The following is a 26,769-nucleotide window of genomic DNA, read 5'->3' as shown; positions in this document are numbered from 1 at the left end:
CAGAGGGTTACCACAGTCCCGACTCAGAGGGTTAGAGGCTTCAGGTTTAGGGTTACTTGTCTGAAACAGGTTGACAGTAAAACACATTGACAAAAACAGGTTCTTAGTTGTACTCTGTGGCACAGTTGGTAGAGTATGGCGCTTTCAATGCCAGGATCATGGATTTGATAACTGCTACGGCCATCCATATGAAAAATGTATGCATTCGTGACTGTAATTTGCATTTAATAAAAGTGTCAGATAAATGGCATATATTATTACACACAAACTATGACTTTATGGCAGCATGCTTTCTTATCTGATTTCCTTGTCTGTCTGTCTGTGAGGGTTACGAGCTGACGAGAGGAAACATTATGGTCATTTTCTTATTTACTGCTAAAGCAAAGACATCCTCTGGCTGGGCTGGCTAAAGTTATTGGACAGGTCCGTACGGGTGTTGCAGCGATGGGACAAGACTGTAACTATCAATTGGATATTATGAAATTGGGGAGAAAAAGGGGTACAAAGTAGGCATTGGACAGGAGCCGGCATTTATCAGGACGATCATTCTACACTTGATTGTCTGACCTTATCGACTGCTCTGGCATTGCGTCATCATCCCGGAAGTGGCGTCGCACAGTGGTGAAGGTTTCAGTAAACAATCGGTTAGCAACAATATCGAATCATGAGCTTCTCTCTAACCTTTTAGAGATTGGGTGTGTTATATTCCCCCCCCCCCCCAATGTGTCTGTTCTTTCTCTCATCATGATTCCCGTGCCGCTCGTCGTGTGTGTTTTGGGCGGCTGGTGCTTCGTCTATCTAACAGACGTGCTGCTGAAGGTAGTGTTGTGGTCCCGTGTTAATATTCATTAGATCCGGTCCATCGACCAAGTTATCTGCACGACGGACCAGATCTAACGAGTAATGTATTGTTATGTAATTAACCTGCTGTTATATTTTACGTATACGAGGTAGTTAGCTAGCTAACGTTAGCTAACTAGTTCACTTTTACGATATGTTTGTTTCCATATGACACAGCAGAATGTGTTACCTGTAATAGCTAGCTAACTAGCTATGTACACATGGTGATCGATGTACATTGCAACAGAACAATGCATGTACTAGGATTTATATACATTCTGCTCTGTCCAGGCCTGACAAAGAAGTGTCTAGACCAGGGATGGTCAACTCCAGGCCGGAGCGGTGTTACACTTAACCCCATCCCTAACAAACACAGCTGATTTAAACTAATTTTATTCTAAACTGAAGATCATGAGTTGATTATTAGCTGGGGTAAAAGTGTGACACCAATTAGGCCTCAGAGGACTGGAGTTTCCCATCCTGGTCTAGACTATATGGGGTAAGGATAGGGGCTAGCTAGTACTCAGAACGGGTGTAGGGACACTGCTATATCGGGGCTAGTGGCACCTGCTGGTCAAAATAATTTAGAACAGCCAAATGATTATAAATGGCGTCGCACAGTGTAGCCTTTTGTCTTCTACCAAACCAATCAGGTGGTTGTTCGACAAAACGAAGCGTCGGACGTCATTGATCACGTGCCTCTGATAAACCATCAGCCCTGTTTCTGCTTAGCCGTTTCGATGCAGCCTCGGAGCTCCGGCACCATTTCGTTAGTGTCCCATAATGTACCTGCATTCCATACAGAACCAGGCTAATAATGACTAGACATCTTTTAAATTAGCATGCCCTTGTGTTCTTACATTGGTTTGGATAGATTTACTGTAACTGTTAAAAAAGTGCAAAAAGTGACCTAAAATAAAGTACAACATTTATTTATTGCAGATTTCAGTGCCATTTGTAATTTTCTGCTAAATCTTATAGAGGGCAGAATTAGAAAAAACTATACTTGATACCACAGCAAAAAAGGACTGTGATTTCCCCAATTTTTTTTCTTCTCAAAATCACTTATTTATTTTTACCCCCTTTTCTCCCCAATTTCGTGATATCCAATTGATAGTTAGTCTTGTCCCATCGCTTGTCTCGCCACAAGGAGTCGCTAGAGCGCAATGGGACAAGGAAATCCTGGCTCCCGAGTGGCGCAGCGGTCTAAGGCACTGCATCTCAGTGCTTGAGGCTTCACTACAGACCCCCTGGTTTGATTCTAGGCTGTTTCACAACCGGCCGTGATTGGGAGTCCCATAGGGCGGCGCACAATTGGCCCAGCGTCGTCCGGGTTTGGCCGGTGTAGGCTGTCATTGTAAATAAGAATTTGTTCTTAACTGACTTGCCTAGTTAAATAAAGGTAAAATAAAATAACCTGGACGACGCTGCGCCAATTGTGCACAGCCTGGGATCGATCCCGGGTCTGTAGTGACGCCTCAACCACTGCGATGCAGTGCCTTAGACCGCTGCACCACTCAGGAGGCCAAAATCACACTTTGTTTTAATTGAACATCCAATGTTGTCGTTTTTCTAAGTCCACAACAATGCTTAAACCACATCGGGGACCATTTTTGAGGTCTGGGAAAAATCAGAGAAATGGATAATGGTGTAGTTACGCTTTAATTCAGGTGTGCACCAGCCAGACTGGGTTTGGCAGGCGGTGTTTCTGGAGCCATAGGCGGTGCTTCTGGAGCCATAGGCGGTGTTTCTGGAGCCACAGGCGGTGCTTCTGGAGCCATAGGCGGTGTTTCTGGAGCCACAGGCGGTGTTTCTGGAGCCATAGGTGGTGCTTCTGGAGCCACAGGCGGTGTTTCTGGAGCCATAGGCGGTGTTTCTGGAGCCACAGGCGGTGTTTCTGGAGCCATAGGCGGTGTTTCTGGAGCCATAGGCGGTGTTTCTGGAGCCATAGGCGGTGTTTCTGGAGCCACAGGCGGTGTTTCTGGAGCCATAGGCGGTGCTTCTGGAGCCACAGGCGGTGTTTCTGGAGCCACAGGCGGTGTTTCTGGAGCCACAGGCGGTGTTTCTGGAGCCACAGGCGGTGTTTCTGGAGCCACAGGCGGTGTTTCTGGAGCCACAGGCGGTGTTTCTGGAGCCACAGGCGGTGTTTCTGGAGCCACAGGCGGTGTTTCTGGAGCCACAGGCGGTGTTTCTGGAGCCATAGGCGGTGCTTCTGGAGCCATAGGCGGTGCTTCTGGAGCCATAGGCGGTGTTTCTGGAGCCATAGGCGGTGTTTCTGGAGCCTATGGTAGAGCATGGCGCTTGCAGGTTCGTTTCCCATGGGGGGCCAGTATGAAAATGTATGCACTCACTAACTGTAAGTCGCTCTGGATAAGAGCGTCTGCTAAATGACTAAAATGTAAATGTACTGGGCTAGGACCATCAGATTATCCAGGGTAGGTTTTCTTAAACCTCTCCTCAAGGTCTCCCAGCCATTCCAGAGCTACCTGATTCAACTGGTCAACTAGCCTCATTATCAACTGGTCAACTAGCCTCATTATCAACTGGTCAACTAGCCTAATTATCAACTGGTCAACTAGCCTCATTATCAACTGGTCAACTAGCCTCATTATCAACTGGTCAACTAGCCTAATTATCAACTGGTCAACTAGCCTCATTATCAACTGGTCAACTAGCCTCATTATCAACTGGTCAACTAGCCTCATTATCAACTGGTCAACTAGCCTCATTATCAACTGGTCAACTAGCCTCATTATCAACTGGTCAACTAGCCTCATTATCAACTGGTCAACTAGCCTCATTATCAACTGGTCAACTAGCCTAACTATCAAGTGCTTGACTTCTTGAAAGATTACTCATGGGAGCTAGTTCAGGGCTAAAATGTCTGGGGATCCCCAAGGAGAGGGTTGGGAACCACTGATCTAGGTTATAGGGCAGTGGTGGGAAAAGTACCCAATTGTCATACTTGAGTAAAAGTAAAGCTGCTCTTCCTCCCGGGGAAGGACTGCCCGTTCCATGATCTCGCCATCACGGTTGACAACTCCGTTGTGTCCTCCTCCCAGAGTGCGAAGAGCCTTGGCGTGACCCTGGACAACACCCTGTCGTTCTCCGCTAACATCAAGGCGGTGACCCGCTCCTGCAGGTTCATGCTCTACAACATTCGGAGAGTACGACCCTGCCTTACACAGGAAGCGGCACAGGTCCTAATCCAGGCACTTGTCATCTCCCGTCTGGATTACTGCAACTCGCTGTTGGCTGGCCTCCCTGCCTGTGCCATTAAACCCCTACAACTCATCCAGAACGACGCAGCCCGTCTGGTGTTCAACCTTCCCAAGTTCTCTCACGTCACCCCCCTCCTCCGCACACTCCACTGGCTTCCAGTTGAAGCTCGCATCCGTTACAAGACCATGGTGCTTGCCTATGGAGCAGTGAGGGGAACGGCACCTCTGTACCTTCGGGCTCTGATCAGTCCCTACACCCAAACGAGGGCATTGCGTTCATCCACCTCTGGCCTGCTGGCTCCCCTTCCTCTGCGGAAGCATAGTTCCCGCTCAGCCCAGTCAAAACTGTTCGCTGCTCTGGCACCCCAATGGTGGAACAAGCTCCCTCACGACGCCAGGACAGCGGAGTCACTCACCACCTTCCGGAGACATTTGAAACCCCACCTCTTTAAGGAATACCTGGGATAGGATAAAGTAATCCTTCTACCCCCCCCCTCCCCCCCAAAAAATTGTAAAGTGGTTATCCCACTGGCTATAGGGTGAATGCACCAATTTGTGAGTCGCTCTGGATAAGAGCGTCTGCTAAATGACGTAAATGTGCCCTTGAGCAAGGCACTTAACCCTAATTGCTCCTGTAAGTCGCTCTGGATAAGAGCGTCTGCTAAATGACTAAAATGTAAATGTAAATGTAAAGATACCTTAATAGAAAATGACTCAAGTAAAAGTGAAAGTCACCCAGTAAAATACTACTGGAGTAAAAGTCTAAAAGTCTTTGGTTTTAAATATACGTAAGAATCAAAAGTAGATGTAATTGCTAAAATATACTTCACTATCAAAAGTAAAAGTATAAATCATTTCAAATTCCTTATTAAGCAAACCAGGCGGCACAATTTGCGTGTTATTTAAATGTATGGATAGTCAGGGGCACACTGCAACACTCAGACATCATTTACAAACTAAGCATTGGGATGATCATGGATGTTATCTTGATAAGTGTGTGAATTGGACCATTTTCCTGTCCTGCTAAGCATTCAAAGTGTAACAAGTTATTTTGGATGTCAGCTGTGGGGGCCAGGACTATCAGTGTATAGGGGCTAGGACTATCAGTGTATAGGGGCCAGGACTATCAGTGTATAGGGGCTAGGACTATCAGTGTATAGGGGCTAGGACTATCAGTGTATAGGGGCCAGGACTATCAGTGTATAGGGGCTAGGACTATCAGTGTATAGGGGCTAGGACTATCAGTGTATAGGGGCCAGGACTATCAGTGTATAGGGGCTAGGACTATCAGTGTATAGGGGCTAGGACTATCAGTGTATAGGGGCTAGGACTATCAGTGTATAGGGGCTAGGACTATCAGTGTATAGGGGCTAGGACTATCAGTGTGTAGGGGCTAGGACTATCAGTGTATAGGGGCTAGGACTATCAGTGTGTAGGGGCTAGGACTATCAGTGTATAGGGGCAAGGACTATCAGTGTATAGGGGCTAGGACTATCAGTGTATAGGGGCTAGGACTATCAGTGTATAGGGGCTAGGACTATCAGTGTATAGGGGCTAGGACTATCAGTGTATAGGGGCTAGGACTATCAGTGTATAGGGGCTAGGACTATCAGTGTATAGGGGCTAGGACTATCAGTGTATAGGGGCTAGGACTATCAGTGTATAGGGGCTAGGACTATCAGTGTGTAGGGGCTAGGAGTATCAGTGTATAGGGGCATTTTTTTCACAATATATATCTCGATTTAAAACGTATATTTACTGGCAGGTAGCTTAGTGGTTAAGAGCGTTGTGCCAGTAACCGAAATGTTGCTGGTTCTAATCCCCGAGCCGACTAGGTGAAAAATCTGTCCATGTGCCCTTGAGCAAGGCACTTAACCCTAATTGCTCCTGTAAGTCGCTCTGGATAAGAGCGTCTGCTAAATGACTAAAAATTTAGATGTAAAATGTATACAGTGAGGGGAAAAAAGTATTTGATCCCCTGCTGATTTTGGACGTTTGCCCACTGACAAAGACATGATGAGTCTATCATTTTAATGGTAGGTTTATTTAACAGTGAGAGACAGAATAACAACTACAAAAATCCAGAAAAACACATGTCAAAAATGTTATAAATTGATTTGCATTTTAATGAGGGAAATAAGTATTTGACCCCTCTGCAAAACATGACTTAGTACTTGGTGGCAAAACCCTTGTTGGCAATCACAGAGGTCAGACGTTTCTTGTAGTTGGCCACCAGGTTTGCACACATCTCAGGAGGGATTTTGTCCCACTCCTCTTTGCAGATCTACTCCAAGTCATTAAAGTTTTGAGCCTGACATTTGGCAACTCAAACCTTCAGCTCCCTCCACAGATTTTCTATGGGATTAAGGTCTGGAGACTGGCTAGGCCACTCCAGGACCTTAATGTGCTCCTTCTTGAGCCACTCCTTTGTTGCCTTGGCCGTGTGTTTTGGGTCATTGTCATGCTGGAATACCCATCCACGACCCATTTTCAATGCCCTGGCTGAGGGAAGGAGGTTCTCACCCAAGATTTGACGGTACATGGCCCCGTCCATCGTCCCTTTGATGCGGTGAAGTTGTCCTGTCCCCTTAGCAGAAAAACACCCCCATAGCATAATGTTTCCACCTCCATGTTTGACGGTGGGGATGGTGTTCTTGGGGTCATAGGCAGCATTCCTCCTTCTCCAAACACGGCGAGTTGAGTTGATGCCAAAGAACTCAATTTTGGTCTCATCTGACCACAAAACTTTCACCCAGTTCTCCTCTGAATCATTCAGATGTTCATTGGCAAACTTCAGACGGGCCTGTATATGTGCTTTCTTGAGCAGGGGGACCTTGCGGGCGCTGCAGGATTTCAGTCCTTCACAGCGTAGTGTGGAGGTGTGTTCGGTCATTGTCCTGTTGAAAAACAAATGTGCAAACCAGATGGGATGGCGTATCGCTGCAGAATGCTGTGGTAGCCATGCTGGTTAAGTGTGCCTTGAATTCTAAATAAATCACAGACCCTGTCACCAGCAAAGCTCCCCCAAACCATAACACCTCCTCCTCCATGCTTTACGGTGGGAACTACACATGCGGAGATCCGTTCACCCACACCGCGTCTCACAAAGAGACGGCGGTTGGAACCATAAATCTCAAATTTGGACACCAGACCAAAGGACATATTTCCACCGGTCTAATGTCCATTGCTCGTGTTTCTTGGCCCAAGCAAGTCTCTTCTTATTGGTGTTCTTTAGTAGTGGTTTCTTTGCAGCAATCGACCATGAAGGCCTGATTCATGCAGTCTCCTCTGAACAGTTGATGTTGAGATGTGTCTGTTACTTGAACTTTATTTCAAGTAACAGACAGTAAAACAGCACATTTATTTGGGCTGCAATTTCTGAGGCTGGTAACTCTAATGAACTTATCCTCTGCAGCAGAGGTAACTCTGGGTCTTCCATTCCTGTGGCGGTCCTCATGAGAGCCAGTTTCATCATATCGCTTGATGGTTTTTGCGACTGCACTTGAAGAAACTTTCAAAGTTCTTGACTGACCTTCCTGTCTTAAAGTAATGATGGACTGTCATTTATCTTTGCTTATTTGAGCTGTTCTTGCCATAATATGGACTTGGTCTTTTACCAAAAAGGGCTATCTTCTGGATACCCCACTACCTTGTCACAACACAACTGATTGGCTCAAACGCATTTAAGAAGGAAATAAATTCCACAAATTAACTTTTAAGAAGGCACACCTGTTAATTGAAATGCATTCCAGGTGACTACCTTATAAAGCTGGTTGAGAGAATGCCAAGAGTGTGCAAAGCTGTCATCAAGGCAAAGGGTGGCTATTTGAAGAATCTCAGATATAAAATATATTCTGATTTGTTTAACACCTTTTTGCTTACTACATGATTCCATATGTGTTATTTCATAGTTTTGATGTCTTCACTATTATTCTACAATGTAGAAAATAGTGAAAAATAAAGAAAAACCCTTGAATGAGTAGGTGTTCTAAAACTTTTGACCGGTACTGTATTTTCTCTAAATAAGCTTTGTTGTACAATTACATTTACGTCATTTAGCAGACGCTCTTATCAATCAATTTTCAATCAATTTTATTTTATATAGCCCTTCGTACATCAGCTGATATCTCGAAGTGCTGTACAGAAACCAAGCCTAAAACCCCAAACAGCTAGTAATGCAGGTGTAGAAGCACGGTGGCTAGGAAAAACTCCCTAGAAAGGCCAAAACCTAGGAAGAAACCTAGAGAGGAACCAGGCTATGAGGGGTGGCCAGTCCTCTTCTGGCTGTGCCGGGTGGAGATTATAACAGAACCATGCTAAGATGTTCAAAAATGTTCATAAGTGACAAGCATGGTCAAATAATAATCAGGAATAAATCTCAGTTGGCTTTTCATAGCCGATCATTAAGAGTTGAAAACAGCAGGTCTGGGACAGGTAGGGGTTCCATAACCGCAGGCAGAACAGTTGAAACTGGAATAGCAGCAAGGCCAGGCGGACTGGGGACAGCAAGGAGTCACCACGGCCGGTAGTCCCGACGTATGGTCCTAGGGCTCAGGTCTCTCAGTTGGCTTTTCATAGCCGATCATTAAGAGTTGAAAACAGCAGGTCTGGGACAGGTAGGGGTTTCGTAACCGCAGGCAGAACAGTTGAAACTGGAATAGCAGCAAGGCCAGGCGGACTGGGGACAGCAAGGTGTCAGCATGCCCGGTAGTCCTGACGTATGGTCCTAGGGCTCAGGTTCTCAGAGAGAAAGAGAGAACGAGAGAATTAGAGAGAGCATACTTAAATTCATACAGGACACTGGATAAGACAGGAGAAGTACTCCAGGTATAACCAACTAACCCCAGCCCCCCGACACATAAACTACTGCAGCATAAATACTGGAGGCTGAGACAGGAGCGGTCCGGAGACACTGTGGCCCCATCCGAAGAAACCCCCGGACAGGGCCAAACAGGAAGGATATAACCCCACCCACTCTGCCAAAGCACAGCCCCCGCACCACTAGAGGGATATCCTCAACCACCAACTTACAATCCTGAGACAAGGCCGAGTATAGCCCACAGAGGTCTCCACCACAGCACAAACCAAGGGGGGGCGCCAACCCAGACAGGAAGATCACGTCAGTAACTCAACCCACTCAAGTGACGCACCCCTCCTAGGGACGGCATGAAAGAGCACCAGCAAGCCAGTGACTCAGCCCCTGTAACAGGGTTAGAGGCAGAGAACCCCAGTGGAGAGAGGGGAACCGGCCTGGCAGAGACAGCAAGGGCTGTTCGTTGCTCCAGAGCCTTTCCGTTCACCTTCACACTCCTCGGCCAGACTACACTCAATCATAAGACCTACTGAAGAGATAAGTCTTCAGTAAAGACTTAAAGGTTGAGACCGAGTCTGCGTCTCTCACATGGGTAGGCAAACTGTTCCATAAAAATGGAGATCTATAGGAGAAAGCCCTGCCTCCCGCTGTTTGCTTAGAAATTCTAGGGACAATTAGGAGGCCTGCGTCTTGTGACCGTAGCGTACGTATTGGTATGTACGGCAGGACCAACTCTGAAAGATAGGTAGGAGCAAGCCCATGTAACGCTTTATAGGTTAACAGTAAAACCTTGAAATCAGCCCTTGCCTTAACAGGAAGCCAGTGTAGGGAAGCTAGCACTGGAGTAATATGATCAAATTTCTTGGTTCTAGTCAGGATTCTAGCAGCCGTATTTAGCACTAACTGAAGTTTATTTAGTGCTTTATCCGGGTAGCCGGAAAGTAGAGCATTGCAGTAGTCTAACCTAGAAGTAACAAATGCATGGATTAATTTTTCTGCATCATTTTTGGACAGAAAATTTCTGATTTTTGCAATGTTACGTAGATGGAAAAAAGCTGTCCTTGAAACAGTCTTGATATGTTCGTCAAAAGAGAGATCAGGGTCAAGAGTAACGCCGAGGTCCTTCACAGTTTTATTTGAGACGACTTTACAACCATCAAGATGAATTGTCAGATTTAACAGAAGATCTCTTTGTTTCTTGGGACCTAGAACAAGCATCTCTGTTTTGTCCGAGTTTAAAAGTAGAACGTTTTCAGCCATCCACTTCCTTATGTCTGAAACACAGGCTTCTAGCGAGGGCAATTTTGGGGCTTCACCATGTTTCATTGAAATGTACAGCTGTGTGTCATCCGCATAGCAGTGAAAGTTAACATTATGTTTTGGAATAACATCCCCAAGAGGTAAAATATATAGTGAAAACAATAGTGGTCCTAAAACGGAACCTTGAGGAACACCGAAATGTACAGTTGATTTGTCGGAGGACAGACCATTCACAGAGACAAACTGATATCTTTCCGACAGGTAAGATCTAAACCAGGCCAGAACTTGTCCGTGTAGACCAATTTGGGTTTCCAGTCTCTCCAAAAGAATGTGGTGATCGATGGTGTCAAAGGCAGCACTAAGGTCTAGTAGCACGAGGACAGATGCAGAGCCTCGGTCTGACGCCATTAAAAGGTCATTTACCACCTTCACAAGTGCAGTCTCAGTGCTATGATGGGGTCTAAAACCAGACTGAAGCATTTCGTATACATTGTTTGTCTTCAGAAAGGCAGTGAGTTGCTGCGCAACAGCTTTTTCTAAAATTCTTGAGAGGAATGGAAGATTCGATATAGGCCGATAGTTTTTTATATTTTCCGGGTCAAGGTTTGGCTTTTTCAAGAGAGGCTTTATCACTGCCACTTTTAGTGAGTTTGGTACACATCCGGTGGATAGAGAGCTGTTTATTATGTTCAACATAGGAGGGCCAAGCACAGGAAGCAGCTCCTTCAGCAGTTTAGTAGGAATAGGATCCAGTATGCAGCTTGAAGGTTTAGAGGCCATGATTATTTTCATCATTGTGTCAAGAGATATAGTACTAAAACACTTAAGTGTCTCTCCCGATCCCAGGCCCTCGCAGAGCTGTGCAGATCCAGGACAGCTAAGCCCTGGAGGAATACGCAGATTCAAAGAGGAGTCCGTAATTTGCTTTCTAATGGTCATGATCTTTTCCTCAAAGAAGTTCATGAATTTATTACTGCTGAAGTGAAAGCCATCCTCTCTTGGGGAATGCTGCTTTTTAGTTAGCTTTGCAACAGTATCAAAAAGAAATTTTGGATTGTTCTTATTTTCCTCGATTAAGTTGGAAAAGTAGGATGATCGAGCAGCAGTGAGGGCTCTTCGGTACTGCACGGTACTGTCTTTCCAAGCTAGTCGGAAGACTTCCAGTTTGGTGTGGCGCCATTTCCGTTCCAATTTCCTGGAAGCTTGCTTCAAAGCTCGGGTATTTTCTGTATACCAGGGAGCTAGTTTCTTATGACAAATGTTTTTCGTTTTTAGGGGTGCAACTGCATCTAGGGTATTGCGCAAGGTTAAATTGAGTTCCTCAGTTAAGTGGTTAACTGATTTTTGTCCTCTGACGTCCTTGGGTAGGCAGAAGGAGTCTGGAAGGGCATCAAGGAATTTTTGTGTTGTCTGAGAATTTATAGCACGACTTTTGATGCTCCTTGGTTGGGGTCTGAGCAGATTATTTGTTGCGATTGCAAACGTAATAAAATGGTGGTCCGATAGTCCAGGATTTTGTGGAAAAACATTAAGATCTACAACATTTATTCCATGGGACAAAACTAGGTCCAGAGTATGACTGTGGCAGTGAGTAGGTCCAGAGACATGTTGGACAAAACCCACTGAGTCGATGATGGCTCCGAAAGACTTTTGGAGTGGGTCTGTGGACTTCTCCATGTAAATATTAAAATCACCAAAAATTAGAATATGATCTGCTATGACTACAAGGTCTGATAGGAATTCAGGAAACTCAGAGAGGAATGCTGTATATGGCCCAGGAGGCCTGTAAACAGTAGCTATAAAAAGTGATTGAGTAGGCTGCATAGATTTCATGACTAGAAGCTCAAAAGACGAAAACGGCATTTTTTTTTTTGTAAATTGAAATTTGCTATCGTAAATGTTAGCAACACCTCCGCCCTTGCGGGATGCACGGGGAATATGGTCACTAGTGTAACCAGGAGGTGAGGCCTCATTTAACACAGAAAATTCATCAGGCTTAAGCCATGTTTCAGTCAGGCCAATCACATCAAGATTATGATCAGTGATTAGTTCATTGACTATGACTGCCTTTGAAGTGAGGGATCTAACATTAAGTAACCCTATTTTGAGATGTGAGGTATCACGATCTCTTTCAATAATGGCAGGAATGGAGGAGGTCTTTATCCTAATAAGATTGCTAGGGCGAACACCGTCATGTTTAGTTTTGCCCAACCTAGGTCGAGGCACAGACACAGTCTCAATGGGTATGGCTGAGCTGACTACACTGACTGTGCTATTGGCAGACTCCACTAAGCTGGCAGGTTGGCTAACAGCCTGCTGCCTGGCCTGCACCCTATTTCACTGTGGGGCTAGAGGAGTTAGAGCCCTATCTATGTTGGTAGATAAGATGAGAGCACCCCTCCAGCTAGGATGGAGTCCGTCACTCCTTAGCAGGTCAGGCTTGGTCCTGTTTGTGGGTGAGTCCCAGAAAGAGGGCCAATTATCTACAAATTCTATCTTTTGGGAGGGGCAGAAAACAGTTTTCAACCAGCGATTGAGTGCTGAGACTCTGCTGTAGAGCTCGTCACTCCCCCTAACTGGGAGGGGGCCAGAGACAATTACTCGATGCCGACACATCTTTCTAGCTGATTTACATGCTGAAGCTATGTTGCACTTGGTGACCTCTGACTGTTTCATCCTAACATCGTTGGTGCCGACGTGGATAACAATATCTCTATACTCTCTACACTCGCCAGTTTTAGCTTTAGCCAGCACCATCTTTAGATTAGCCTTAACGTCGGTAGCCCTGCCCCCTGGTAAACAGTGTATGATCGCTGGGTGATTCGTTTTAAGTCTAATACTGCGGGTAATGGAGTCGCCAATGACTAGGGTTTTCAATTTGTCAGAGCTAATGGTGGGAGCCTTCGGCGTCTCAGACCCCGTAACGGGAGGAGTAGAGACAAGAGAAGACTCAGACTCAGACTCCGACTCGCTACATAATGGGGAAAACCGGTTGAAAGTTTCTGTCGGCTGAATGAGCGACACCGGTTGAGCATTCCAACGGTATTTCCCTCCAGAAGCCATGAGAAAGTTGTCCGGCTGCGGGGACTGTGCGGGGGGATTTATACTAACGTTACTATCTGTACTTACTGGTGGCACAGACGCTGTTTCTTCCTTTCCTACACTGAAATTACCCTTGCCTAACGATTGCGTCTGAAGCTGGGCTTGTAGCACAGCTATTCTCGCCGTAAGGCGATCGTTCTCCTGTATATTATGAGTACAGCGACTGCAATTAGAAGACATCATGTTAATGTTACTACTTAGCTTCGGCTGTTGAAGATGTTGACGAACCATGTCCAGATAAAGCGTCCGGAGTGAAAAAGTTGAATGAGGGAAAAAAGTTGCGATGGAAAATAAAGTAAAGTTGGCAGCAAAAACGCACAGGAAAATGACTCTTCTGTCTCGGGATAAAACGTCCGGGGTGAAAAAGTTTAACGAAAAAAGATGAGTGAGGACAAAACTAAAAAGTTGGTAAATTTGTTGAACACAGAGATTGATTAAACGTTTATTAAAAGTAAAACGTGAATAGTTTGGCAGGTAGCCAAGTAGCAACAAACAGCACAGCAGCACGGAGACAATGCGGAAGCGAGACTTATCCAGAGCGACTTACAGTTAGTGAGTGCATACATTTTTCATACTGGCCCCCCGTGGGAATCGAACCCACAACTGTGGCGTTGCAAGCGCCATGCTCTACCAACTGAGCTACAGGAGGCCTTTAAGGTGAAATACAGGGCTTGTGAAGTTATACCTAGGCTAAATACAGTATAAACCTTCCACCACCATACGAACCACTAGTAATTTAATTAATAGTTTTACCTAACCCTAACCCTAACCCTAATTAATAGTTTTACCTAACCCTAACCCTAACCCTAACCCTAATTAATAGTTTTACCTAACCCTAACCTTTTTTTGCAATAATCACTCATCTGGCTTTCATGTCTGTCAATGAAAATTCCCTTTTTGTAACAAATTGAATCAGAACTATCCACAACGCACATTCACTAATAATGACCAACATCTTGTAGCAGTCATTATAGAAAATTAACACAGGTCTCATAAACAAATCTCTCAAGCACAAGCCCACATGTTATATTTAAAGTCTGGCCAACATGGATGTATTTGCTTGCTAACAAGTTAGAACAGTTAAATTGTTATGAACACACCATTCTGTCTGTCTCCAACTGTTTGAACAGCATGTTAGCCTGTCCACTTTGTTCAGATGTTGAAATCAAGTGGCCTACCTTATTTCTCAGAATGAGAACGAGTTGCCAATTCTTTATAAAATTGTGTTTTATGCTTATTGTACATTTATAAACAGACTAGACAGCGAGTATAACAGTCTGGCTAAAATGCTGCTAACGGTACGTGGTACCACAATGCCGCGCGCGACAAACTGAGCATTAATTTTCCAGAATCATTGTTCATTGATACTCTGGTTTTAGTAGTGTCTGCTCTGGACGCAATTTGAGGAGTTGAGACATAAAAAGGGTATCGTTAGAAAGGTTAACTTCTCCTCTATTACAGTAAAATAATGTCTCTGTGTTTCGGTGTCCATAGGACCGATTCTGTTGGACCAAACCTCAAATGCAAATAACGAGTTGAAACCGCTTGTCAGAGAGGAAGATGTGCTCTCATCTTTGTTGTTGACTGGCAGGGGGAGGGGCTTTGTGTGAGGTGGAGGGGCTTGGTGTATGGGGGAGGGGCTTGGGGTGTGTGGGGGAGGGGCTTGTTGTGTGGGGGAGGGGCTTTGTGTGTGGGGGAGGGGCTTGGTGTTTTGGGGAGGGGCTTGGTGTGTGTGTAAATGAGAAAGTGGCCCTCCTGTAGCCCAGTTGGTAGAGCATGGCGCTTGCAACGCCAGGGTTGTGGGTTTGATTCCCACGGGGGGCCAGTATGAAAAATGTATGCACTCACTAACTGTAAGTCGCTCTGGATAAGAGCGTCTGCTAAAATGACCAACAACGAAAAAAAGTGCAGAGTCACAGTAGAAGGAGTGAAGGAGACAGACCAAAGACAACATGAGAACAAGAGAACATAAACGCTCATAAGAATAAAAACTCCATTCTTGCGATACAGGCATTTGGAATATCGTTCTAAAACATACATTTGAATGGGCTAGGATTATGGCAGATGATGTTGTAACGCGTCCTCTCTCCTCTCCCTTAGTTGTCTGACTCATATGGTCATGGGTATGAGGTGTGGCTAGGGTCAAAGGGTCTGTCTCTCTCCCCGTTCCACATCCGCTGGCAGACCTCCCTCTTCAACCGTCTCTTCTCACGCTGCGCTCGCATCAACCCCCACGCCCTCTACCTCTGGTAAGACCTGACCTCTAACCCTCATTCCCTCTGCCTCTGGTAAGACCTGACCTCTACCTCTGGTAAGACCTGACCTCTACCTCTGGTAAGACCTGACCTCTACCTCTGGTAAGACCTGACCTCTAACCCTCATTCCCTCTGCCTCTGGTAAGACCTGACCTCTACCTCTGGTAAGACCTGACCTCTACCTCTGGTAAGACCTGACCTCTACCTCTGGTAAGACCTGACCTCTAACCCTCATTCCCTCTACCTCTGGTAAGACCTGACCTCTAACCCTCATTCCCTCTACCTCTGGTAAGACCTGACCTCTAACCCTCATTCCCTCTACCTCTGGTAAGACCTGACCTCTAACCCTCATTCCCTCTACCTATGGTAAGACCTGACCTCTACCTCTGGTAAGACCTGACCTCTACCTCTGGTAAGACCTGACCTCTAACCCTCATTCCCTCTACCTCTGGTAAGACCTGACCTCTAACCCTCATTCCCTCTGCCTCTGGTAAGACCTGACCTCTAACCCTCATTCCCTCTACCTCTGGTAAGACCTGACCTCTAACCCTCATTCCCTCTACCTCTGGTAAGACCTGACCTCTAACCCTCATTCCCTCTGCCTCTGGTAAGACCTGACCTCTAACCCTCATTCCCTCTACCTCTGGTAAGACCTGACCTCTACCTCTGGTAAGACCTGACCTCTAACCCTCATTCCCTCTACCTCTGGTAAGACCTGACCTCTAACCCCTGACCTCTACCTCTGGTAAGACCTGACCTCTACCTCTGGTAAGACCTGACCTCTAACCCTCATTCCCTCTGCCTCTGGTAAGACCTGACCTCTACCTCTGGTAAGACCTGACCTCTACCTCTGGTAAGACCTGACCTCTACCTCTGGTAAGACCTGACCTCTAACCCTCATTCCCTCTGCCTCTGGTAAGACCTGACCTCTACCTCTGGTAAGACCTGACCTCTACCTCTGGTAAGACCTGACCTCTACCTCTGGTAAGACCTGACCTCTAACCCTCATTCCCTCTACCTCTGGTAAGACCTGACCTCTACCTCTGGTAAGACCTGACCTCTACCTCTGGTAAGACCTGACCTCTAACCCTCATTCCCTCTACCTCTGGTAAGACCTGACCTCTAACCCTCATTCCCTCTACCTCTGGTAAGACCTGACCTCTAACCCTCATTCCCTCTACCTCTGGTAAGACCTGACCTCTAACCCTCATTCCCTCTACCTCTGGTAAGACCTGACCTCTAACCCTCATTCCCTCTGCCTCTGGTAAGACCTGACCTCTAACCCTCATTCCCTCTACCTCTGGTAAGACCTGACCTCTAACCCTCATTCCCTCTACCTCTGGTAAGACCTGACCTCTAACCCTCATTCCCTCTGCCTCTGGTAAGACCTGACCTCTAACCCTCATTCCCTCTACCTCTGGTAAGACCTGACCTCTACCTCTGGTAAGACCTGACCTCTAACCCTCATTCCCTCTACCTCTGGTAAGACCTGACCTCTACCTCTGGTAAGACCTGACCTCTAACCCTCATTCCCTCTACCTCTGGTAAGACCTGACCTCTAACCCCTGACCTCTACCTCTGGTAAGACCTGACCTCTACCTCTGGTAAGACCTGACCTCTACCTTTGGTAAGACCTGACCTCTACCTTTGGTAAGACCTGACCTCTACCTCTGGTAAGACCTGACCTCTACCTTTGGTAAGACCTGACCTCTACCTTTGGTAAGACCTGACCTCTACCTTTGGTAAGACCTGACCTCTACCTTTGGTAAGACCTGACCTCTACCTCTGGTAAGACCTGACCTCTACCTCTGGTAAGACCTGACCTCTAACCCTCATTCCCTCTACCTCTGGTAAGACCTGACCTCTAACCCTCATTCCCTCTACCTCTGGTAAGACCTGACCTCTACCTCTGGTAAGACCTGACCTCTACCTCTGGTAAGACCTGACCTCTACCTTTGGTAAGACCTGACCTCTACCTCTGGTAAGACCTGACCTCTACCTTTGGTAAGACCTGACCTCTACCTTTGGTAAGACCTGACCTCTACCTTTGGTAAGACCTGACCTCTACCTCTGGTAAGACCTGACCTCTACCTCTGGTAAGACCTGACCTCTAACCCTCATTCCCTCTACCTCTGGTAAGACCTGACCTCTACCTCTGGTAAGACCTGACCTCTAACCCTCATTCCCTCTACCTCTGGTAAGACTTGACCTCTAACCCTCATTCCCTCTGCCTTTGGTAAGACCTGACCTCTAACCCTCATTCCCTCTGCCTCTGGTAAGACCTGACCTCTACCTTTGGTAAGACCTGACCTCTACCTCTGGTAAGACCTGACCTCTACCTCTGGTAAGACCTGACCTCTAACCCTCATTCCCTCTACCTCTGGTAAGACCTGACCTCTACCTCTGGTAAGACCTGACCTCTAACCCTCATTCCCTCTACCTCTGGTAAGACCTGACCTCTACCTCTGGTAAGACTTGACCTCTAACCCTCATTCCCTCTGCCTTTGGTAAGACCTGACCTCTAACCCTCATTCCCTCTGCCTTTGGTAAGACCTGACCTCTAACCCTCATTCCCTCTACCTCTGGTAAGACCTGACCTCTAACCCTCATTCCCTCTACCTCTGGTAAGACCTGACCTCTACCTCTGGTAAGACCTGACCTCTAACCCTCATTCCCTCTACCTCTGGTAAGACTTGACCTCTAACCCTCATTCCCTCTGCCTTTGGTAAGACCTGACCTCTAACCCTCATTCCCTCTGCCTCTGGTAAGACCTGACCTCTACCTTTGGTAAGACCTGACCTCTACCTCTGGTAAGACCTGACCTCTACCTCTGGTAAGACCTGACCTCTAACCCTCATTCCCTCTACCTCTGGTAAGACCTGACCTCTACCTCTGGTAAGACCTGACCTCTAACCCTCATTCCCTCTACCTCTGGTAAGACCTGACCTCTACCTCTGGTAAGACTTGACCTCTAACCCTCATTCCCTCTGCCTTTGGTAAGACCTGACCTCTAACCCTCATTCCCTCTGCCTTTGGTAAGACCTGACCTCTAACCCTCATTCCCTCTACCTCTGGTAAGACCTGACCTCTAACCCTCATTCCCTCTACCTCTGGTAAGACCTGACCTCTAACCCTCATGCCCTCTACCTCTGGTAAGACCTGACCTCTAACCCTCATTCCCTCTACCTCTGGTAAGACCTGACCTCTAACCCTCATTCCCTCTACCTTTGGTAAGACCTGACCTCTAACCCCTGACCTCTACCTCTGGTAAGACCTGACCTCTAACCCTCATTCCCTCTACCTCTGGTAAGACCTGACCTCTACCTCTGGTAAGACCTGACCTCTAACCCCTGACCTCTACCTCTGGTAAGACCTGACCTCTAACCCTCATTCCCTCTGCCTCTGGTAAGACCTGACCTCTAACCCTCATTCCCTCTACCTCTGGTAAGACCTGACCTCTAACCCTCATTCCCTCTGCCTCTGGTAAGACCTGACCTCTAACCCTCATTCCCTCTGCCTCTGGTAAGACCTGACCTCTACCTCTGGTAAGACCTGACCTCTAACCCTCATTCCCTCTGCCTCTGGTAAGACCTGACCTCTACCTCTGGTAAGACCTGACCTCTAACCCTCATTCCCTCTGCCTCTGGTAAGACCTGACCTCTACCTCTGGTAAGACTTGACCTCTAACCCTCATTCCCTCTGCCTTTGGTAAGACCTGACCTCTAACCCTCATTCCCTCTACCTCTGGTAAGACCTGACCTCTAACCCTCATTCCCTCTACCTCTGGTAAGACCTGACCTCTAACCCTCATTCCCTCTACCTTTGGTAAGACCTGACCTCTAACCCTCATTCCCTCTACCTCTGGTAAGACCTGACCTCTACCTCTGGTAAGACCTGACCTCTACTTCTGGTAAGACCTGACCTCTAACCCCTGACCTCTAACCCCTGACCTTTGCCTCTGGTAAGACCTGACCTCTACCTCTGGTAAGACCTGACCTCTACCTCTGGTAAGACCTGACCTCGAACCCTCATTCCCTCTACCTCTGGTAAGACCTGACCTCTAACCCCTGACCTCTACCTCTGGTAAGACCTGACCTCTAACCCTCATTCCCTCTACCTCTGGTAAGACCTGACCTCTAACCCTCATTCCCTCTACCTTTGGTAAGACCTGACCTCTAACCCCTGACCTCTACCTCTGGTAAGACCTGACCTCTAACCCTCATTCCCTCTACCTCTGGTAAGACCTGACCTCTACCTCTGGTAAGACCTGACCTCTAACCCCTGACCTCTACCTCTGGTAAGACCTGACCTCTAACCCTCATTCCCTCTGCCTCTGGTAAGACCTGACCTCTAACCCTCATTCCCTCTACCTCTGGTAAGACCTGACCTCTAACCCTCATTCCCTCTGCCTCTGGTAAGACCTGACCTCTAACCCTCATTCCCTCTGCCTCTGGTAAGACCTGACCTCTACCTCTGGTAAGACCTGACCTCTAACCCTCATTCCCTCTGCCTCTGGTAAGACCTGACCTCTACCTCTGGTAAGACCTGACCTCTAACCCTCATTCCCTCTGCCTCTGGTAAGACCTGACCTCTACCTCTGGTAAGACTTGACCTCTAACCCTCATTCCCTCTACCTCTGGTAAGACCTGACCTCTAACCCTCATTCCCTCTACCTTTGGTAAGACCTGACCTCTACCTTTGGTAAGACCTGACCTCTAACCCTCATTCCCTCTACCTCTGGTAAGACCTGACCTCTACCTCTGGTAAGACCTGACCTCTACTTCTGGTAAGACCTGACCTCTAACCCCTGACCTCTAACCCCTGACCTTTGCCTCTGGTAAGACCTGACCTCTACCTCTGGTAAGACCTGACCTCTACCTCTGGTAAGACCTGACCTCGAACCCTCATTCCCTCTACCTCTGGTAAGACCTGACCTCTAACCCTCATTCCCTCTACCTCTGGTAAGACCTGACCTCTACCTCTGGTAAGACTTGACCTCTAACCCTCATTCCCTCTACCTCTGGTAAGACCTGACCTCTAACCCTCATTCCCTCTGCCTTTGGTAAGACCTGACCTCTAACCCTCATTCCCTCTACCTCTGGTAAGACCTGACCTCTAACCCTCATTCCCTCTACCTCTGGTAAGACCTGACCTCTAACCCTCATTCCCTCTACCTCTGGTAAGACCTGACCTCTACCTCTGGTAAGACCTGACCTCTACCTCTGGTAAGACCTGACCTCTACCTCTGGTAAGACCTGACCTCGAACCCTCATTCCCTCTACCTCTGGTAAGACCTGACCTCTAACCCTCATTCCCTCTACCTCTGGTAAGACCTGACCTCTAACACTCATGCCCTCTACCTCTGGTAAGACTTGACCTCTAACCCTCATTCCCTCTGCCTCTGGTAAGACCTGACCTCTAACCCCTGACCTCTACCTCTGGTAAGACCTGACCTCTAACCCTCATTCCCTCTACCTCTGGTAAGACCTGACCTCTAACCCCTGACCTCTAACCCTCATTCCCTCTACCTCTGGTAAGACCTGACCTCTAACCCTCATTCCCTCTGCCTCTGGTAAGACTTGACCTCTAACCCCTGACCTCTACCTCTGGTAAGACCTGACCTCTAACCCCTGACCTCTAACCCTCATTCCCTCTACCTCTGGTAAGACCTGACCTCTAACCCCTGACCTCTACCTCTGGTAAGACCTGACCTCTAACCCTCATTCCCTCTACCTCTGGTAAGACTTGACCTCTAACCCCTGACCTCTACCTCTGGTAAGACCTGACCTCTAACCCCTGACCTCTAACCCTCATTCCCTCTACCTCTGGTAAGACCTGACCTCTAACCCCTGACCTCTACCTCTGGTAAGACCTGACCTCTACCTCTGGTAAGACCTGACCTCTAACCCTCATTCCCTCTACCTCTGGTAAGACCTGACCTCTAACCCCTGACCTCTACCTCTGGTAAGACCTGACCTCTAACCCTCATTCCCTCTACCTCTGGTAAGACCTGACCTCTAACCCTCATTCCCTCTACCTCTGGTAAGACCTGACCTCTACCTCTGGTAAGACCTGACCTCTAACCCTCATTCCCTCTGCCTCTGGTAAGACCTGACCTCTACCTCTGGTAAGACCTGACCTCTACCTCTGGTAAGACCTGACCTCTAACCCTCATTCCCTCTGCCTCTGGTAAGACCTGACCTCTAACCCTCATTCCCTCTGCCTATGGTAAGACCTGACCTCTAACCCCTGACCTCTACCTCTGGTAAGACCTGACCTCTACCTCTGGTAAGACCTGACCTCTAACCCTCATTCCCTCTACCTCTGGTAAGACCTGACCTCTAACCCTCATTCCCTCTACCTCTGGTAAGACCTGACCTCTAACCCTCATTCCCTCTACCTCTGGTAAGACCTGACCTCTACCTCTGGTAAGACCTGACCTCTAACCCTCATGCCCTCTACCTCTGGTAAGACCTGACCTCTAACCCTCATTCCCTCTACCTCTGGTAAGACCTGACCTCTAACCCTCATTCCCTCTACCTTTGGTAAGACCTGACCTCTAACCCCTGACCTCTACCTCTGGTAAGACCTGACCTCTAACCCTCATTCCCTCTACCTCTGGTAAGACCTGACCTCTACCTCTGGTAAGACCTGACCTCTAACCCCTGACCTCTACCTCTGGTAAGACCTGACCTCTAACCCTCATTCCCTCTGCCTCTGGTAAGACCTGACCTCTAACCCTCATTCCCTCTACCTCTGGTAAGACCTGACCTCTAACCCTCATTCCCTCTGCCTCTGGTAAGACCTGACCTCTAACCCTCATTCCCTCTGCCTCTGGTAAGACCTGACCTCTACCTCTGGTAAGACCTGACCTCTAACCCTCATTCCCTCTGCCTCTGGTAAGACCTGACCTCTACCTCTGGTAAGACCTGACCTCTAACCCTCATTCCCTCTGCCTCTGGTAAGACCTGACCTCTACATCTGGTAAGACTTGACCTCTAACCCTCATTCCCTCTGCCTTTGGTAAGACCTGACCTCTAACCCTCATTCCCTCTACCTCTGGTAAGACCTGACCTCTACCTTTGGTAAGACCTGACCTCTAACCCTCATTCCCTCTACCTCTGGTAAGACCTGACCTCTACCTCTGGTAAGACCTGACCTCTACTTCTGGTAAGACCTGACCTCTAACCCCTGACCTCTAACCCCTGACCTTTGCCTCTGGTAAGACCTGACCTCTACCTCTGGTAAGACCTGACCTCTACCTCTGGTAAGACCTGACCTCGAACCCTCATTCCCTCTACCTCTGGTAAGACCTGACCTCTAACCCCTGACCTCTACCTCTGGTAAGACCTGACCTCTAACCCTCATTCCCTCTACCTCTGGTAAGACCTGACCTCTAACCCTCATTCCCTCTACCTTTGGTAAGACCTGACCTCTAACCCCTGACCTCTACCTCTGGTAAGACCTGACCTCTAACCCTCATTCCCTCTACCTCTGGTAAGACCTGACCTCTACCTCTGGTAAGACCTGACCTCTAACCCCTGACCTCTACCTCTGGTAAGACCTGACCTCTAACCCTCATTCCCTCTGCCTCTGGTAAGACCTGACCTCTAACCCTCATTCCCTCTACCTCTGGTAAGACCTGACCTCTAACCCTCATTCCCTCTGCCTCTGGTAAGACCTGACCTCTAACCCTCATTCCCTCTGCCTCTGGTAAGACCTGACCTCTACCTCTGGTAAGACCTGACCTCTAACCCTCATTCCCTCTGCCTCTGGTAAGACCTGACCTCTACCTCTGGTAAGACCTGACCTCTAACCCTCATTCCCTCTGCCTCTGGTAAGACCTGACCTCTACCTCTGGTAAGACTTGACCTCTAACCCTCATTCCCTCTGCCTTTGGTAAGACCTGACCTCTAACCCTCATTCCCTCTACCTCTGGTAAGACCTGACCTCTAACCCTCATTCCCTCTACCTTTGGTAAGACCTGACCTCTACCTTTGGTAAGACCTGACCTCTAACCCTCATTCCCTCTACCTCTGGTAAGACCTGACCTCTACCTCTGGTAAGACCTGACCTCTACTTCTGGTAAGACCTGACCTCTAACCCCTGACCTCTAACCCCTGACCTTTGCCTCTGGTAAGACCTGACCTCTACCTCTGGTAAGACCTGACCTCTACCTCTGGTAAGACCTGACCTCGAACCCTCATTCCCTCTACCTCTGGTAAGACCTGACCTCTAACCCTCATTCCCTCTACCTCTGGTAAGACCTGACCTCTACCTCTGGTAAGACTTGACCTCTAACCCTCATTCCCTCTACCTCTGGTAAGACCTGACCTCTAACCCTCATTCCCTCTGCCTTTGGTAAGACCTGACCTCTAACCCTCATTCCCTCTACCTCTGGTAAGACCTGACCTCTAACCCTCATTCCCTCTACCTCTGGTAAGACCTGACCTCTACCTCTGGTAAGACCTGACCTCTACCTCTGGTAAGACCTGACCTCTACCTCTGGTAAGACCTGACCTCGAACCCTCATTCCCTCTACCTCTGGTAAGACCTGACCTCTAACCCTCATTCCCTCTACCTCTGGTAAGACCTGACCTCTAACACTCATGCCCTCTACCTCTGGTAAGACTTGACCTCTAACCCTCATTCCCTCTGCCTCTGGTAAGACCTGACCTCTAACCCCTGACCTCTACCTCTGGTAAGACCTGACCTCTAACCCTCATTCCCTCTACCTCTGGTAAGACCTGACCTCTAACCCCTGACCTCTAACCCTCATTCCCTCTACCTCTGGTAAGACCTGACCTCTAACCCTCATTCCCTCTGCCTCTGGTAAGACTTGACCTCTAACCCCTGACCTCTACCTCTGGTAAGACCTGACCTCTAACCCCTGACCTCTAACCCTCATTCCCTCTACCTCTGGTAAGACCTGACCTCTAACCCCTGACCTCTACCTCTGGTAAGACCTGACCTCTAACCCTCATTCCCTCTACCTCTGGTAAGACTTGACCTCTAACCCCTGACCTCTACCTCTGGTAAGACCTGACCTCTAACCCTGACCTCTAACCCTCATTCCCTCTACCTCTGGTAAGACCTGACCTCTAACCCCTGACCTCTACCTCTGGTAAGACCTGACCTCTACCTCTGGTAAGACCTGACCTCTAACCCTCATTCCCTCTACCTCTGGTAAGACCTGACCTCTAACCCCTGACCTCTACCTCTGGTAAGACCTGACCTCTAACCCTCATTCCCTCTACCTCTGGTAAGACCTGACCTCTAACCCTCATTCCCTCTACCTCTGGTAAGACCTGACCTCTACCTCTGGTAAGACCTGACCTCTAACCCTCATTCCCTCTGCCTCTGGTAAGACCTGACCTCTACCTCTGGTAAGACCTGACCTCTACCTCTGGTAAGACCTGACCTCTAACCCTCATTCCCTCTGCCTCTGGTAAGACCTGACCTCTAACCCTCATTCCCTCTGCCTATGGTAAGACCTGACCTCTAACCCCTGACCTCTACCTCTGGTAAGACCTGACCTCTACCTCTGGTAAGACCTGACCTCTAACCCTCATTCCCTCTACCTCTGGTAAGACCTGACCTCTAACCCTCATTCCCTCTACCTCTGGTAAGACCTGACCTCTAACCCTCATTCCCTCTACCTCTGGTAAGACCTGACCTCTACCTCTGGTAAGACTTGACCTCTAACCCTCATTCCCTCTGCCTTTGGTAAGACCTGACCTCTAACCCTCATTCCCTCTACCTCTGGTAAGACCTGACCTCTAACCCTCATTCCCTCTACCTTTGGTAAGACCTGACCTCTACCTTTGGTAAGACCTGACCTCTACCTTTGGTAAGACCTGACCTCTACCTCTGGTAAGACTTGACCTCTAACCCTCATTCCCTCTACCTCTGGTAAGACCTGACCTCTACCTCTGGTAAGACCTGACCTCTACTTCTGGTAAGACCTGACCTCTAACCCCTGACCTCTAACCCCTGACCTTTGCCTCTGGTAAGACCTGACCTCTACCTCTGGTAAGACCTGACCTCTACCTCTGGTAAGACCTGACCTCGAACCCTCATTCCCTCTACCTCTGGTAAGACCTGACCTCTAACCCTCATTCCCTCTACCTCTGGTAAGACCTGACCTTTACCTCTGGTAAGACCTGACCTCTAACCCTCATTCCCTCTACCTCTGGTAAGACCTGACCTCTAACCCTCATTCCCTCTACCTCTGGTAAGACCTGACCTCTACCTCTGGTAAGACCTGACCTCTAACCCTCATTCCCTCTACCTCTGGTAAGACCTGACCTCTAACCCTCATGCCCTCTACCTCTGGTAAGACCTGACCTCTAACCCTCATTCCCTCTACCTCTGGTAAGACCTGACCTCTACCTCTGGTAAGACCTGACCTCTACCTCTGGTAAGACCTGACCTCTACCTCTGGTAAGACCTGACCTCTAACCCTCATGCCCTCTACCTCTGGTAAGACTTGACCTCTAACCCTCATTCCCTCTGCCTCTGGTAAGACCTGACCTCTAACCCCTGACCTCTACCTCTGGTAAGACCTGACCTCTACCTCTGGTAAGACCTGACCTCTAACCCTCATTCCCTCTACCTCTGGTAAGACCTGACCTCTAACCCCTGACCTCTAACCCTCATTCCCTCTACCTCTGGTAAGACCTGACCTCTAACCCTCATTCCCTCTGCCTCTGGTAAGACCTGACCTCTAACCCCTGACCTCTACCTCTGGTAAGACTTGACCTCTAACCCCTGACCTCTACCTCTGGTAAGACCTGACCTCTAACCCCTGACCTCTAACCCTCATTCCCTCTACCTCTGGTAAGACCTGACCTCTAACCCTCATTCCCTCTACCTCTGGTAAGACCTGACCTCTAACCCTCATTCCCTCTACCTCTGGTAAGACCTGACCTCTAACCCTCATTCCCTCTACCTCTGGTAAGACCTGACCTCTAACCCCTGACCTCTACCTCTGGTAAGACCTGACCTCTAACCCTCATTCCCTCTACCTCTGGTAAGACCTGACCTCTAACCCTCATTCCCTCTACCTCTGGTAAGACCTGACCTCTAACCCCTGACCTCTACCTCTGGTAAGACCTGACCTCTAACCCTCATTCCCTCTACTTCTGGTAAGACCTGACCTCTAACCCTCATTCCCTCTACCTCTGGTAAGACCTGACCTCTAACCCCTGACCTCTAACCCTCATTCCCTCTACCTCTGGTAAGACCTGACCTCTAACCCTCATTCCCTCTGCCTCTG

At 48.2% G+C, this 26,769-nt stretch overlaps 1 protein-coding gene across 1 annotated transcript in view; it reads left to right on the top strand.

Moving 5' to 3' along the window:
- The first annotated feature begins 618 nt into the window (after positions 1–618).
- LOC311100060 (membrane-bound transcription factor site-2 protease-like) overlaps positions 619–26,769 on the top strand; it is a 117,452-nt gene continuing 91,301 nt past the window's right edge. Inside the window, exons 1-2 of the mRNA XM_084140802.1 lie at positions 619–819; positions 15,337–15,485. Coding sequence (XP_083996928.1) covers positions 745–819; positions 15,337–15,485 — 224 coding nt within the window. The 5' untranslated portion in view covers positions 619–744. The remainder of the gene's footprint in view (positions 820–15,336; positions 15,486–26,769) is intronic.

Source organism: Coregonus lavaretus (genome assembly GCF_964263955.1).
Source record: "Coregonus lavaretus genome assembly, chromosome: 2".
In the NCBI taxonomy this organism is placed as follows: domain Eukaryota; kingdom Metazoa; phylum Chordata; class Actinopteri; order Salmoniformes; family Salmonidae; genus Coregonus; species Coregonus lavaretus.
The sequence above is the reverse complement of the archived record's forward strand: the minus strand, read 5'-3'. Positions and strand labels throughout refer to the sequence as shown.